General features: G+C 43.8%; 1 protein-coding gene across 1 annotated transcript in view; it reads left to right on the plus strand.

The window, feature by feature from the left end:
* Positions 1 to 1,364: 1,364 nt before the first annotated feature.
* LOC117369054 (basal cell adhesion molecule-like) overlaps positions 1,365 to 13,986 on the plus strand; it is a 104,032-nt gene continuing 91,410 nt past the window's right edge. Inside the window, exon 1 of the mRNA XM_033962964.1 lies at positions 1,365 to 1,621. Coding sequence (XP_033818855.1) covers positions 1,558 to 1,621 — 64 coding nt within the window. The 5' untranslated portion in view covers positions 1,365 to 1,557. The remainder of the gene's footprint in view (positions 1,622 to 13,986) is intronic.

The raw sequence follows: 13,986 nt of genomic DNA on the forward strand, positions 1-13,986 counted from the left end.
ATAGTTAGAGCTTTATGCATTAGATGAGGAGTTTGGGGGGGGGGAGGGGAAATGTGCAAGAGAAAGTGCACTCAAGGAGATGTACAGCAAGAATAAATCAAACATAGGCAATAGACAATTACAGCTGCAAAAATATTCAAATGGTAGGGCATAAGATACTATATTATAATTGAAACATGACATATGAATGTTTACATGTGAAATAGCATGCTAGCACATGCCCATAATATATGAGGGGGTGCTGAAAAGTTCTCAGCCCAACCAAGAGAATGAAGTGGATCCGGTTCAATTAGTGATCTGAAACAATGTCAAAAAGCAGAGAATCTCGTTTCTGCAAATTGGCACTTAACGAAATAAGATAACACGTTTCAGCTACAATGACAAAATAAGGGCTAAGAACTTTTCAGCACCTCCTCGTAGGTGCATGCATCTCCCTGTGTGCAGATAAATATTGTTGGTTTTTTGCAAAAAAATAAAAATGGTGCGGGCACACAGATTTGCATGTGTACTGTATACATCCGTGCAATAATATTGATAATGCAACACTTTTATGTGCAGAATAATATGCCAATACCTGATGTTTTGCCATGCAGTTTTTCTGATGTGCAAGATCCAATTTGCTCTTCCATGTTAGCACACATTTTTTGTACATAACCTGTTTGTACACTATTTAGTTACTGAGCTGTAAAGCACATCTGACCAACAGTTACTACATGGGCTGCAGAATGATAAAAGTCCCATGAGCTTTTCGCCTCTGTTTGTCAGTGCTTTAGTTTGGGGTCTGTGTCTATGAAAAGTTCTAATATGAAGCATCCTGGTGTCCAAAGGGCGCTGAATATTGCAGCTGAGATACAGGATGTCTTTTTACTATAAATCGGGATTCTTTGCTGTAAGGATGTGTTTGTACGAGATACGGTACGTGCAGGCTCTTTGCTATGAGAGATACGGTGCATGTAGGAGGTGTGGTATAGGGTGGTCTCTATGTAGTAAGGGGTGTGGCATATGAAGGTTCTGAACTTTGGGGGCGTGGTACAGAGTGGGCTGTGGGCTGTAAGGGGTGTGGAACACGGTGGGCTTTGTGCTGTGGGTGGGTGTTAAAGGAAGGTCTCTGTTGTAGGGGCGTGATATAGGGTGGCTCTGTGCTGTGGGGGCGTGGTTTAGGGTGGGCTTCCCCCAGTGAGGGGGTGTGGTATATGTGGGTTCTGTGCAATGGAGGTGTGGTTTGGCGGGTGGGCTATGTCCTGTGGGGGTGTGGTTTAGGGTGGGCTCCTCCCCTCTCTTGAGGGGGTGTGGTATATGTGGGTTCTGTGCAATGGAGGTGTGGCCTGGCGGGTTAGAGGTGTGGCAAAGGGTGGGCTCTTTGCTGAGGGACTTGACTGTGGTTACGGGGTGGTCTCTCTTTGATCACTTCTTAGTGCGCTTTAGATGCATGCTTTGTAATACCCTGCCGCCTCCTTTCCTCTTTCCCTCCGTTTCCAGTCGGATCGTCTCTAGCTCTGCACCGGCCCGGTATCTCTTTGGACCCTCGGCGTTGCAGGAGCTCGGATTGCCGCCGCTATGGCCGGGACCTCGGGATCCGATCTGTGGTGGACCCTCCTCCTGCCCCTGCTTTGCCTCACAGGTGAGATCAGGACTCAGCTCTTCTCGGTGCCTAATTTCGCAGTAGAAAGGAGGGAAAGGCAAGAAACGCGAGCTGTCCAGCGATAAGAAAAAATCCGGGAGCAACGTCCCGGATCCCGAAAGTCAGGGGGGGAAGTGGACCTTCAAACGGAAAAATCCCAAGATACAGCTATAGGGTAGGGGGGGGGGAGAAGGAAAACTTGCCCAAAGCAAGGTATTGGAAGAGAGAGACCTCAGACGAAATGAGAAAATTTCCACCAACCTCCCCCCACCCCCAAAAAAGAGAGATCTCCAGTATTGATAGGGGGAAGAAACGCAGAAGTGGAGAGCGATCCGCTAAATAGGAAAATATCGTGAGGTAGGGGGCGACCCAGATTCTCCTCTAAAAGAAGCAGAAGAGGTCACACAGGTGATACAGCTAGATCTGGGGTGTTCTTAACAGCCCAAAGGGGAGGAAGCGCTATCTTATCGTACATACTCGGATTATTGCCTGAATGGCGCAGAATTTAGGCGATAAAGTAAAATGCCAAGGTCAGAGGCTAGAGCTAGAGTAACATTGGGTAGGGGGGGAGTGATAAAGTGACCCACCCTCAGTTGCACAATCTTGGGCAGAGCCGGGGATTAGCACTGGGGCGTTAGGGAGTGAAACGACTTGTTTCTCTTTAACGCCTGGGTTTACATCTCACAGGGCTCTAAGGGCGATACAGAGCTGGGGAGTTGCCCTGTATGACAGGTGCCTGCTGCTTTTGATGGAAAAATTTAGCTTTGCTCTGGTCAGTGTTAGAGCTGGGGCTTAGGGTTTAAAAGTCACTAGGGAAGTTCTGGCTTTTCATTGATATTTTGAAACTCTAACCTGCACGTTTATTTCTAGTTAGTTATTCTTTCTGATAGTGTGTGCATATTACTATATGTTTTTCCTGCCTTTTCGGCTCTTCCTTTTTTCCCTTTGCCCCCTTCCCACTCTCCTGCTTGATATTTCCTGGTCCGGCTTCAGGGTTGGACCAACTATTAGGCAAGACTAGACGGTCGCCTAGGGGAGCTGCTGCAGTCAAAGTAAAACAATAGATCCTGTTAGCAACACAAACTCAAAGACACATCAGTACATATTGTAACCTGTATTTTATATAGGATGCTTGTATGATAGTTGTGATTGCTGAGTTTAATATCAAAATCTTATTTTTTTGGGAGGGGAAAATTAATAGGTGGGAGGTGTAGTCTGAAAGTTTGCCTAGGGCAGGGGTAGGCAATTCCAGTCCTCGAGAGCCACAGGCAGGTCAGTTTTCAGGCTATCCAAAATGAATATGTAAGAGATGGATTTGCATGCACTGCCTCCTTGAGATTCAAATCTATCTCATGCATACTTATTCTGGATATCCTAAAAACCTGGCCTGCCTGTGGCTCTCGAGGACCGGAATTGCCTACCCCTGGTCTAGGGCATCCTTGTACTGACTCTGATTGGCCTTTTCTTTTTCTGTTTCTTCAGTCTCCCCCCTTTTCATTTTCCTGCTTCCTAGTTCCTTCTTTCCTAGACTTTCTTTTTCCACTCTTCTTCAGTATGCCCATGGCTCTCTTCTCTGGATGCCTCCTGGTCCCCCTCTTTCATCTCTCTTTTGCTGCTTTACTCTTTGCAGTGAGTTTGACTCATGCTTTCAGTTTTCACTGACTAATATAAAGCTGTCAGAAATTACCCAAGATTGCATCTTTTGTGTAAGGAAACGAAATACAGTATGCTGTGTTGGTCTGCCAAAAGTACAGTTAAACCCAATAAGATGGTTGTTAAAATGATATATTTATAAGGGCTGACAAATATTTAAAGATATAGTCCTGAGCTAAGGAAAGAACTTTGCTCTTCCTGACAGATTATATGTTCAGTCATTCTAATTACATGTAATCTGTAAAAAGAATGTTCCTTCCATGGAACACTGCTCAACAAACTTGGTAACCATTTGAGGCCTAGAATATGTAGATGGCCCTATTTATTGTGGATATTCTGAAAACCCAAGTGGGCACAGCTGCCACAAAGCCAACCCTTGTGCATTGTCTCTACTCTGCTCACAGAGTGTGTATAGGGTTGCTAACTTGCCCAGGTTAACATGGAAATGCTGAGCTGGTCCCAGTTTGACCCCAGTGCATGCAGGGAGATGTAGTCCTACTTTTCTTTGGGAAATCATAGTTACAACTCCTCATGTACTCGGGGATATAAACCAGAACCAGATCAGGCTCTCTTAGGTTACCCTAGAAGGGACAACAGTCCATAATGCCAGACATGCTAAATTATCCAGTTTAAGAAGGGACACATAGCAACACAGAAAAATGAAGGCAGATAAAGACCATATGGCTTATCCAATCTGCCCATCTGTGCCACCTACTATCCCTTCCTCTTCCTTAGAGATCCTTGTCCCAAGCTTTCTTTAATTCAGATAAAGTTTTTGTTTTTACCACCTCCATTGGGAGGCCTTTCCACAAATTCACCACCCTCAGGTTACTTTTGAGTGTAATGCCCCCTCTTTCCAGAGCTTCCTTTCAATTGAAAGAAACTCACTTCATGTGTATTTATGCCACAAAGGTATTTAAACATTTCTATCATTTGGGGGGAAGCTTGCTCCCAAAAGCATCATGGGATTTATATTCCCTGATTCTGCCTATTGAAATCCAAGCTGCAGATCCCATAATGCACAGACAGGCTTGTCAGAAAGCCAGGATTGACCCAAAATGTCCCTCTTGGAAATAGGAAATCTGGCAGCTTTGTAATGTTCTGATGGGGACAAGTGGAATTGTCCAATAAGAAAAGGTGCAATGAATAAAAATGTCTTTCAACTCATCTGAATAATCAGGTGATCCTTTATTCTTCCAAAAATACTCGAGTATTTTTGGAAGAATAAAGGATCACCTGATTATTCAGATGAGTTGAAAGACATTTTTATTCATTGCACCTTTTCTTATTGGACAATTCCACTTGTCCCCATCATTCTATCTGTTGTGGATTTGCTTCCCCTGTGTTTTGCGAGCTTTGTAATGTTCTGCAGAGTTATATGTGCTGAAGGAAAGTGAGACAAGAAACCAGAGAGACAGTATATAATAAAAGAACAAAGCAAAAAGTTTCAACAAATTGCAGGTCCCTATCCCAGTTTATGTAGCTACAATTAATAGTTGCTGGGAGAGTGGGCAACAGCCCAGGTAGGTGCTGATAAGGCTGGGGTGGGTGGGGGTGGGGGTTGGAGAGAGAGAGAGAGGATGTGTTGGGATGCCTGTGGTGTGTATTATTACTGAAATGTTTCCAATAGTCTTTAGGTCTTTAGTAGAACAGGAAACAGGATAAGAGTGATCAGGTCCAAACAGAGGTACCTGAGTAGGAAGGAATGTGGGACCCGTGCCATCAGTACAGTTGAAAGCTTTTTGGGGAGTCTTGGGGAATGCCCCGGTTATTCAGATTTGCCTGAGAGAGCTTTCCTTTTAGAGCCACTTTCCCAAACAGCAGCTGGTTTGATCACTGGCTTAAATCACTTTTCTATTCCCTAAACCGGGTGACTGGGTGAAACAATGGAGTCTCTTTACATCACTTTTGGAAACTGTATTCACTTATTTCTATTCTCCAGGACAGTACGACAAGGTTGGCAGGGAAAGAGGTGAGGAAGGAGGGGTGGCAAGAGGTGGGGGAAGGGGCAAAAGATGAGTGGAGAAGTGGGAGATGCAGAGGGAGCAGAAGGTGAGAAGGATGGGAAGGTAGTACTAGAGAGGGGAGTTTAACGTACAGCGCTGTGTGCGTCTGGTTGTACTATAGAATTAATAGACTTTACAAGCAGTCTCTTCAACAGCGGTAAAGGATTTTCATATTACTCATTTGAAATTTGAAAGAATGGAGAACTTGCAGAGAGCAAAAAATCTATGTCTAGTAAATTTTCCCAAAACCCATTTGATATCTCCTGAAATATTGGTTAAGAAATATTTTAAGGAAGTTTTGGGAATGGCGGACATAGAAACTTTGCCTCTAACAAATTTATATTACATTCCTCAGAAGAAGAAAGTATCCATAGAACAGGGAATAGATCAGTTGGAACAGATAGATTTTGATTTGACTGGTTTTCTAGAGGACTCGCAGGATATAATTCAAACTAGATCTACACTCTTAATAATATGCACGAGAGAAATAGATAAATCCTTAATAATGAAAGCTTATTTCCAAAATAAATTAACAAAATTTTGTGGAGACAATGTATTAATATTTCCGGATGTGGCCCAAGCAACACAATTAAGAAGGAAATCTTTTTTGGTTTTGAAATCTAGGGTATTAGCATTGGGAGCCACATTCTATTTAAAGTTTCCCTGTAAATGTTTGATTAAATTTCAGGAAAATGACTATGTTTATTGGGACGCAACACAATTAGAACAATTTTTACAACGTCATGAAACAAGTTTACCTTCTACTTCTCTCACCACATAGTTAATATTTGGAGTTTTATATGTATTAGTACACCAGAATGTTGATCTTTATTGATAATGATTATGTTTAAATATTTCTGTATTATTTGCCTGTTTTGTTCTCTCCCAATTATGTGGACTAGAGGAAAATGTATAGTGAACCTTTGGAGGTTATATATGTATCTTTTTGCTTTTGTGAAAAATTCCTTTTTTTTTTTTTTATTATTTGTATAAATGATAATGTATAAAAAATTTGATAAATAAAAGAAAAAAAAAAAAAAAAGAATTAATAAAGAGTTGTAGAAATAGGGAGTTTAAGCCAAGGGTGAAGGGTAAGGAGCAGGGAGAATCGGGTAAGGAGGATGCAGCAGAGGAATCCATCAAAATCCGAAAGTTGCGGAATGAGGCAGAATCTCAGTAGAAACCCACATCTTCCCATCTGCAACTACCACATCCTGCCCACAGAAACCTCCCAACAAAGGAGACAGAGTAGGATTAATATAGCTGCCCCTTATACTCCAAAAACACACTGGGAAGTAAACTGTTGCTATTACACTTCTAAAGTGAAATATATGCAAACAGACAAAAACCAGAAGCGGCTCTATTAAGCCCGTTTATAATACTTATAACTTTGCTTAATAACTTTGCTCAGAGACTATTTGATTTCAGACCACGGGACAAGCCCGTGCAGATGAATGTCTGTAAATTTATTCTCTAACCATCGCACTGTTTTAATCATGAAAATATTCAAAAATAGCAATGTGAAAAACTGCATCAACTTATCTGAAAAATCTTTAAAGGTGTTACTGCTTCTTTGGGGTCCTGAAATTGTCTTCTTCTAGACTTTGCAATTCTTTTTGTATACTCCTTAATATATTATTTTCAGCAGTGGGAAATTTTATAAGGAAGCATCTACACAGATGATATTTTACAAAGAAATATAGATACCTACTTTTCTTAAAAAATGCTAGCATATGTAGCTTAACTTGTGCCAACATTGTGGGATGAGGAAAGGACTTCCGTAGCCCTAAAAGATTATCATTCTAATCTATTTAAAAATGTTCCTTCCATTTGACACTGGTCTTCAAACCTGGTGACCATTGGAGACCTAAAATATGCAGGTTTAGCTCAAGCATGATTCATTATCAGGGCTGGATCAAGGAAGTGGCACCCTGAGCCATCTTGCTTTGGCAGCATCCCTCCCTCCCCATGGGTTTAGCATCTCTCCCCTCGCCGGTCCAATCTCTTACCTCTCCCCACTATAGGTCTAGTGTCACTTGCCAGCAGTAGCATGACAGTCTGCCTTTGGCCAGTCCCTGGGTCTTCCCTTTACCATGTTCCGCCCACAGGAAATTGCATCAGAGGAGGTAGGATATGCCAGAGGGAAGATCCAGGGGCTGCTGCTTCTGGTGACCGACATTTATAGGACCCATGGGGAGGGGAAAGGGAGAGAGATTGGACTGGGATCAGATGAGTTAAGAGACTGAGTATTGTGGCACCCTTAATTGCTGGCACTCTGGTTCATTGTGGATATTCTGAAAACCCAAGTTAGTGCACCTGTCATAAAGATTTCTGGAAGAAAACAGAGAAGGCGACCAGGTGGTACTCAATATCTTTATTCTACGAAGACTCAGAACCTGAGTTAATCTTCACATTGTGGACAAATTTTTCAGTGATCATTCTGATTATTGTGTTCGGTGAATGACTCAATCATTATAATTTATAAAATAGAACAGTCAACATACACTGTATTGATCAAAGCATTAAGATTCCTGAGCCAGGCCTTCAGGCCGAAATACATACGTGTCGAGTCTTCATAGAATAAAAATATTGAGTATCACCTGGTCGCCTTCTCTGTTTCTTTGAGTATCTCCTGTTGCTTTTTATAAATATTTCCTGACCACATGCATTGTCTCTGCCTTGCTTACAGGATGTGTTTAGTATTGCCACCTAGAAATGGTGTAAATGTCCATGTCTAGATTTCAAAAATAATGTGTGGAAATTATAGGATTCCATTATCCTAGGTCAGTTCTATGAAATAGTGCCTAGAGACAGATGTTAGATATTCATATCAAAGGCATTATCAAATTGATAGGTGCCTATGTGTACCAGGGGTGTAGCCACAGATTGGGCCTGGCTCACCCAGGTTGGTCTAAGGCCCACCCACCCATCTTTGACTTCACAGGCCGTTGATAGTGGTTTCTACATGCTGCTGGCAGCTGACCCATAAGCCTTCCCTTTGACACATTTGTGTTTTCTGTCAGAGGGAAGGCTTGCAGGTCAGCTGTTTCCGATGACTTGAAGTGAAACGCTGTAAGACGCAATGCTGCACGGGTTGTGAGGATGAGAAGGGAGGGAAAAAGAGAGGCTGCACAGACTGGGGATTGGAGAGAGAAAGAGAGAGGCTGGGGTGGGGGTTAGACAGGGAGGGAAAGATGGAGGCAGCATGGGGTGGAAAGGGAAGGAAAGAGAAAGATGAGGTAGGGCGGGACAGAAAATTTCATGCTCACTTACTTTGGGCTCAGGCCTGCCCAAAATTGGCTGTCTGGCTACGCTACTGATGTGCACTAGGCACTTATAAGGTAGCACCAAAGTGCCATAGCACCTGCCTGCAAGGGTGGTGTATATGTGGGCCATGGGTGTGTGTGAGGGAATTCTATAAATACTCAAAACCGGGTGCTAAAACAAATTGACGTTAAGTGCTATTATATAAAGCAGGGCTGCCCAAGTCCGGTCCTCGAGATCTACTGGCAGGCCAAGTTTTCTGGATATCCGCAATGAATATGCATGAGAGAGATTTGCCTCCACTGTCTTCTTGGTGTGCAAATCTCTCTCATGCATGTTCATTGTGGATATCCAGAAAACCTGGCCTGCCAGTAGATCTCAAGGACTGGACTTGGGCAGCCCTGATATAAAGGGCGCACACCCTTTATAGAATAGTGTGTAGTGCTGATTCCCATCTTTAATTTGGGCGCCAGACTTAACACCTGCTGAAACCTGGTATAAATGCCAGCACCCAAGTTAGGAGCGTTTACCCAGTGTTCTATAACTATGAAAGTAACTTTTTGGAATGCTCCTTACACGGCTTTACCCCGCCCATGGCCACGCCCCTTCACGCCTCCTTTTGGAATACGTGCTATGGGATTTAGGCTCCCTGCCTTATAGAATAGTTTGTAGCCAGATGCATACGCAAATTTTAATGAGTGCCAATTAACATCAATAATTGGTCGGCACCCAATTATTGGTTAAGAGCTCGTTAGCCAATTCATTTGCAAACACATCTTGGCAGTGTGCCAAAATTTGGGTGCCATATAGAGAATCTGGGGAATAGTTTATATAGTATTCTATAAACTACATGTACCACTTGGTATACCTAGGCACACCAACTTATGTCAGCATTGGGGCTTCTAAACTGAAGCACCAATTTATAGATTTGCTCTTCATCTGTATAATTGTGTCCTTTATCCAAACTCCACCCATGTACATGTCCACCAACAAAGTATGTGCCAACAATTCTATGTGTATATTTGTAAAATTGCACACAAAGGGGAAAGGACTCATTTACATAGAAACATGATGGCAGATAAAGGCCAAATGGCCCACCCAATCTGCCCCTTCTGCAGTAACCATTATCTCTTCGACTCTCTAAGAGATCCCACGTGCCTATACCACGCCTTCTTGAATTCAGATACATCTCTGTTTCTACCACTTCTTCTGGGAGATTGTTTTATGCATCTACCACCCTTTCTGTAAAAAAATATTTCCTTAGATTACTCCTGAGACTATCACCTCTTAATTTCATCCTATGCCCTCTCATTCCAGAGCTTCCTTTCCAACTCATGCACATTTAAGCCACCTAGGTATTTAAACGTCTCTTATCATATCTCCCCTCTCCCGCCTTTCCTCTAAAGTATACATATTGAGATCTTTAAGCCTGTCTCTGTACACCTTATGATGAAGACCATGCACCCTTCCTCTGGACCGACTCCATCCTTTTTATATCTTTTTGAAGATGCAGCCTCCAGAATTGGTCTCACCACAGTCTTATACAAGGGCATCAATACCTCTTTTTTCCTACTGGCCATACTTCTATCTTTCGCCATCACCTTTTCAACCTGTTTGGCCACCTTAAGATCATAACATACGATCACACCCAAGTCCCGCTCTTCTGTCATGCACAAAAGTTCTTCACCCCCTAAACCAGTGTCTCACAAACTTTCTCTCGCTGCGGCACACTAAAGGTAGTGGTTGTGGCTTGAGGCACCTGGAAGTGCGCGGATATCGCCATGATGACATCATGCACATGTGTGACATCATCATGCCAATGTCTGCGTGTGTATGAAGGCCCTCCAGGCGTCCCCTGAGATGCCAGCGGGGGGTGCCAGAAGGGAAGAGGGCCAGAGAGAAGGATAGGTGCCAGAGGCACGTCCTGTAGACAGTCAGCTGGTGCTGGTGCCTCTCCTCCTCGCCAGTGTACCGTAGCACACCTGAAATCTCAGGAGGTACACTAGAGTGTCGGCACACAGTTTGAGATACACTGCCCTAAACCGTACCGTTCCTTTGGGTTTTTGCAGCCCAAATGCATGACCTTGCATTTTTTAGCATTAAATTTCAGCTGCCAAATTTCACACCATTCTTCAAGCTTTGCTAAGCAAACCGATCGTGTACCGATTGGTTAGTGACCCCTTTGCGACCTGATTTTTCTCCAACCCGATTCACTAACCTCTGTGCCGATCTGATTCCGATCCGTGCATGCAAATGAGGGGAAACGGCATGCAAAGTAGGCAGGCAGAGATTCACTAAACAAATCTGAGACATCGACTGGGCTGGCCGATCAACAGAAGAAGGGACTGCTGGGGACCAGTCGCTCACGTCCTTTCAGACTGTCTTTGTCCTGAAATTCCAGCCCTGCAGCCCATCAAACCATCAAAAAAGCCCCCTGCATCTCTGCCACTCTGCTCTCTACCCCAAAAGGTGTGACCTGCTCTCTGCCTCCCCGGCTCTCCTGCTCTCTGCCGCGACCTGCTCTTTGACTCCCCGACTGTCTCTCTCTCTCTGCCGCCCTGAACCTTTGGTGCTCTCTGCTTCCCCAACTCTCTCTCTGCTGCCCCGAACCTGCTCTCTGCCTCCCTGACTCTCTCTCTCTCTGCCTTCCTGTGCATTGTCTTTCTCCTTCTCCCCCTGTCTCTTTACTTCCAGGGCTCCCTGTGCGCCTGGAGAATGACAAGACTCCCCGACTCTCCTGCCCTTCCCCAAGCAGTGTGATTCTGTGGTTTTAAGAAAAGAAAAAAAAATAAAAATAATAATAATAATAAAGTAAAGTAAAAATTGCAGCTTTGTGTTGAGCATGCATAGACCATCTACAGGCAAAGAAGAAGGTCTGCGCATGCTTCAGGATCTCTCACTAGTGATCCGTGTGGCCGGTGTGGGGCGTTCCTCCAGTTGCCCCCATTTGCATCCTTATCCATTGTGGATCAATAGGCCTGCCGTGGATCGGTCACGGATTGGGCAGGTTAGTGAATCTAGCCCTAAGTCTTTCTTCATGACATTCACAACATCCGGTGTGTCTACTCTATTGCAGATTTTGGTATTATCTGCAAAGAAGCAAATCTTACCTGACAGCCCTTCAGCAATATTGCTTATAAAAATGTTAAAAAGAACAGGCCCAAGAACAGAACCTTGAAGTACACCACTGGTAACATCCCTTTCCTCAGAGTGATCTCCATTGACTACTACCCTCGGTCGTCTTCCATTTAACCAGCTCCTGACCCAGCCCGTCACTGTGGGGCCCATCCCAAGAGCACTCAGTTTATTTATTAGCCGTCTGTGTGGTACACTGTCAAAGGCTTTGCTAAAATCAAAATACACCACATCTAGTGCACTCCCTCTATCCAATTCTCTGATCACCGAGTGAATCCATGTTGCCTCTGGTAATCCACATACATACATATATGACCACATGGATGCCTATCCTACCTAGCTTCACACATTGTCACCAGGGCTGGCTTAACCTGTGGACCAGGTGAGGCTCTAGCCCAGGGTGCCGGCGCTAAAGGACACCAAATACCCGGGGCTATGATGTCACTGGCCCATAAGTTATGCTACCTTATACAGATCCACCACCAATTATCTGGCATCCCTGGTCCCAAACTCTTGCTGGATTGCGTGCTGGATCATCTGTTGCCGGAAAATTGGTGGTTTTACCTTTACACTTCCCCCTCCGTATTCACGAATTCCGTATCTACGGATTCACTTATTCGCAGTTTTAAACCCAAAAATGCATTTTCATTTTTCAGGCTATTTTAAGCCCTGTAAGCCGTCCCTTAAGCCTTACCTGGTGGTCTAGCGGGTTTTCGGGGCAGGAGCGATCTTCCCACGCTCCTGCCCTGTGCAGATCGCTCACAGGAAATGGCTCGAGAAACTACGGAAGCTCAAGGCAGCCATTTCCTGTGAGCGATCTGCATGGGGCAGCAGCATGGGAAGATCGCTCCTGCCTGAAAACCCGCTAGACCACCAGGTAAGGCTTAAGGGGGAGCATTCAGGGCTTAAAATAGCCGGGGAAGCATGGGTTAGGGGCAGAACCCGCCCGAATATTATTCGTGTTTTTTAAATATTCGCAGGCTGGTTCTGCCCCTAACCACCGCGAATACGGAGGGGGAAGTGTATCTTGTTTAACTGTATAAATAACTTTCCCTTGAGTTTAGCCATCCATCTGTTTATCCCAATGGAATCTGTACCACCCATCATGTTTCCATCTATATATCTTGGCCCCTCAGCTATATAATAAAGCTTTATTTTAGAAAAGTATCTGTGTCATATCTATGTTATTTGAATGTTCTAATATGTGCTTATTAGGCATTTCATAAGTATTATGCTGACATTGCATTACAGTATACCCTCAAAGTTCGCAGGGGTTGCGTTCCAGGAGCACTCGCAAACTTTGAAAAACCACAATTATTGGATGTGCTTTAGGAGCAGGGATCGGAGGCGGGAGAGGACTGCAGGGGCGGCGGCTCACCACTTTGCTGCTTTTTAAAAAACAACAACTTGGATCTCGCTGGAGGTGCCGAGGACTTCTGCCCATCTGCAGTTGGCTGCTGATCTGCTCTACCTCCTGCCGTCTTGTGCTTTCAGGACTTTTTTAAAGAGGTTCAGAGCGAAAATAATTATGACCGGGGAGACTTGGAAAAAACCGCAAATGTCTGAACCGTGACTTCGCGGGGGTATATTTCTGCTATTTGAATTTCAGTGTTGTTAAATATGTATATTTTTTATACTGTTTCATTGTGGTCCTATTATTAAGTTTCAGTTTGCTAATTTTGGGTTTACTTCATTCATCATATTTATGTGTATATTTGGTCATTTTATTATTGTTATGCTGTTAACAAAATTGTAAGTTTTATGTTGCACTGTATTTGAAGAGATTCATTCACTTCATAAAGGTGATTAAAAAATCTGAATAAATAGAATGGGGCAGTCTTCGAATTGGCTGCATTAGGTTAAGACTGCATAGACTTTTTACTGGCAGGCTTTGCACCAGGTATGAGAATGAAAGTACAGTACACAAATATTTTCACTTTGAAACTTGGTACATGTACAAAGTGTATGTAATCACTTGCACCTGCTTTGCCTTTGGGTAGGTTTTTACTGTAGAAGTTGATGTGAAGATCTAAGAGTGCCATCTAGATATACTCCTCTCTCAGGAATACCTCCTCTCAGGGCAGCAAAAATATATATGGTTTTCCTCTTTTTAAAGTTTAACCCCTCCCCTTTTCAGTGGAAGCTCCAATGGCCAGATTCATTAACCAAACCGATTGTGTACCGATCGGTTTGTGACCCGATTTCCCTCCGACCTGATTCACTAACCTGTGTTCCAATCATCCTCCGATTCGCGCATGCAAATGAGGGGGAACGGCATTCAAATGATGTCAGGCAGTGATTCACTAA

Source organism: Geotrypetes seraphini, chromosome 11 (assembly GCF_902459505.1).
Source record: "Geotrypetes seraphini chromosome 11, aGeoSer1.1, whole genome shotgun sequence".
Lineage (NCBI taxonomy): Eukaryota > Metazoa > Chordata > Amphibia > Gymnophiona > Dermophiidae > Geotrypetes > Geotrypetes seraphini.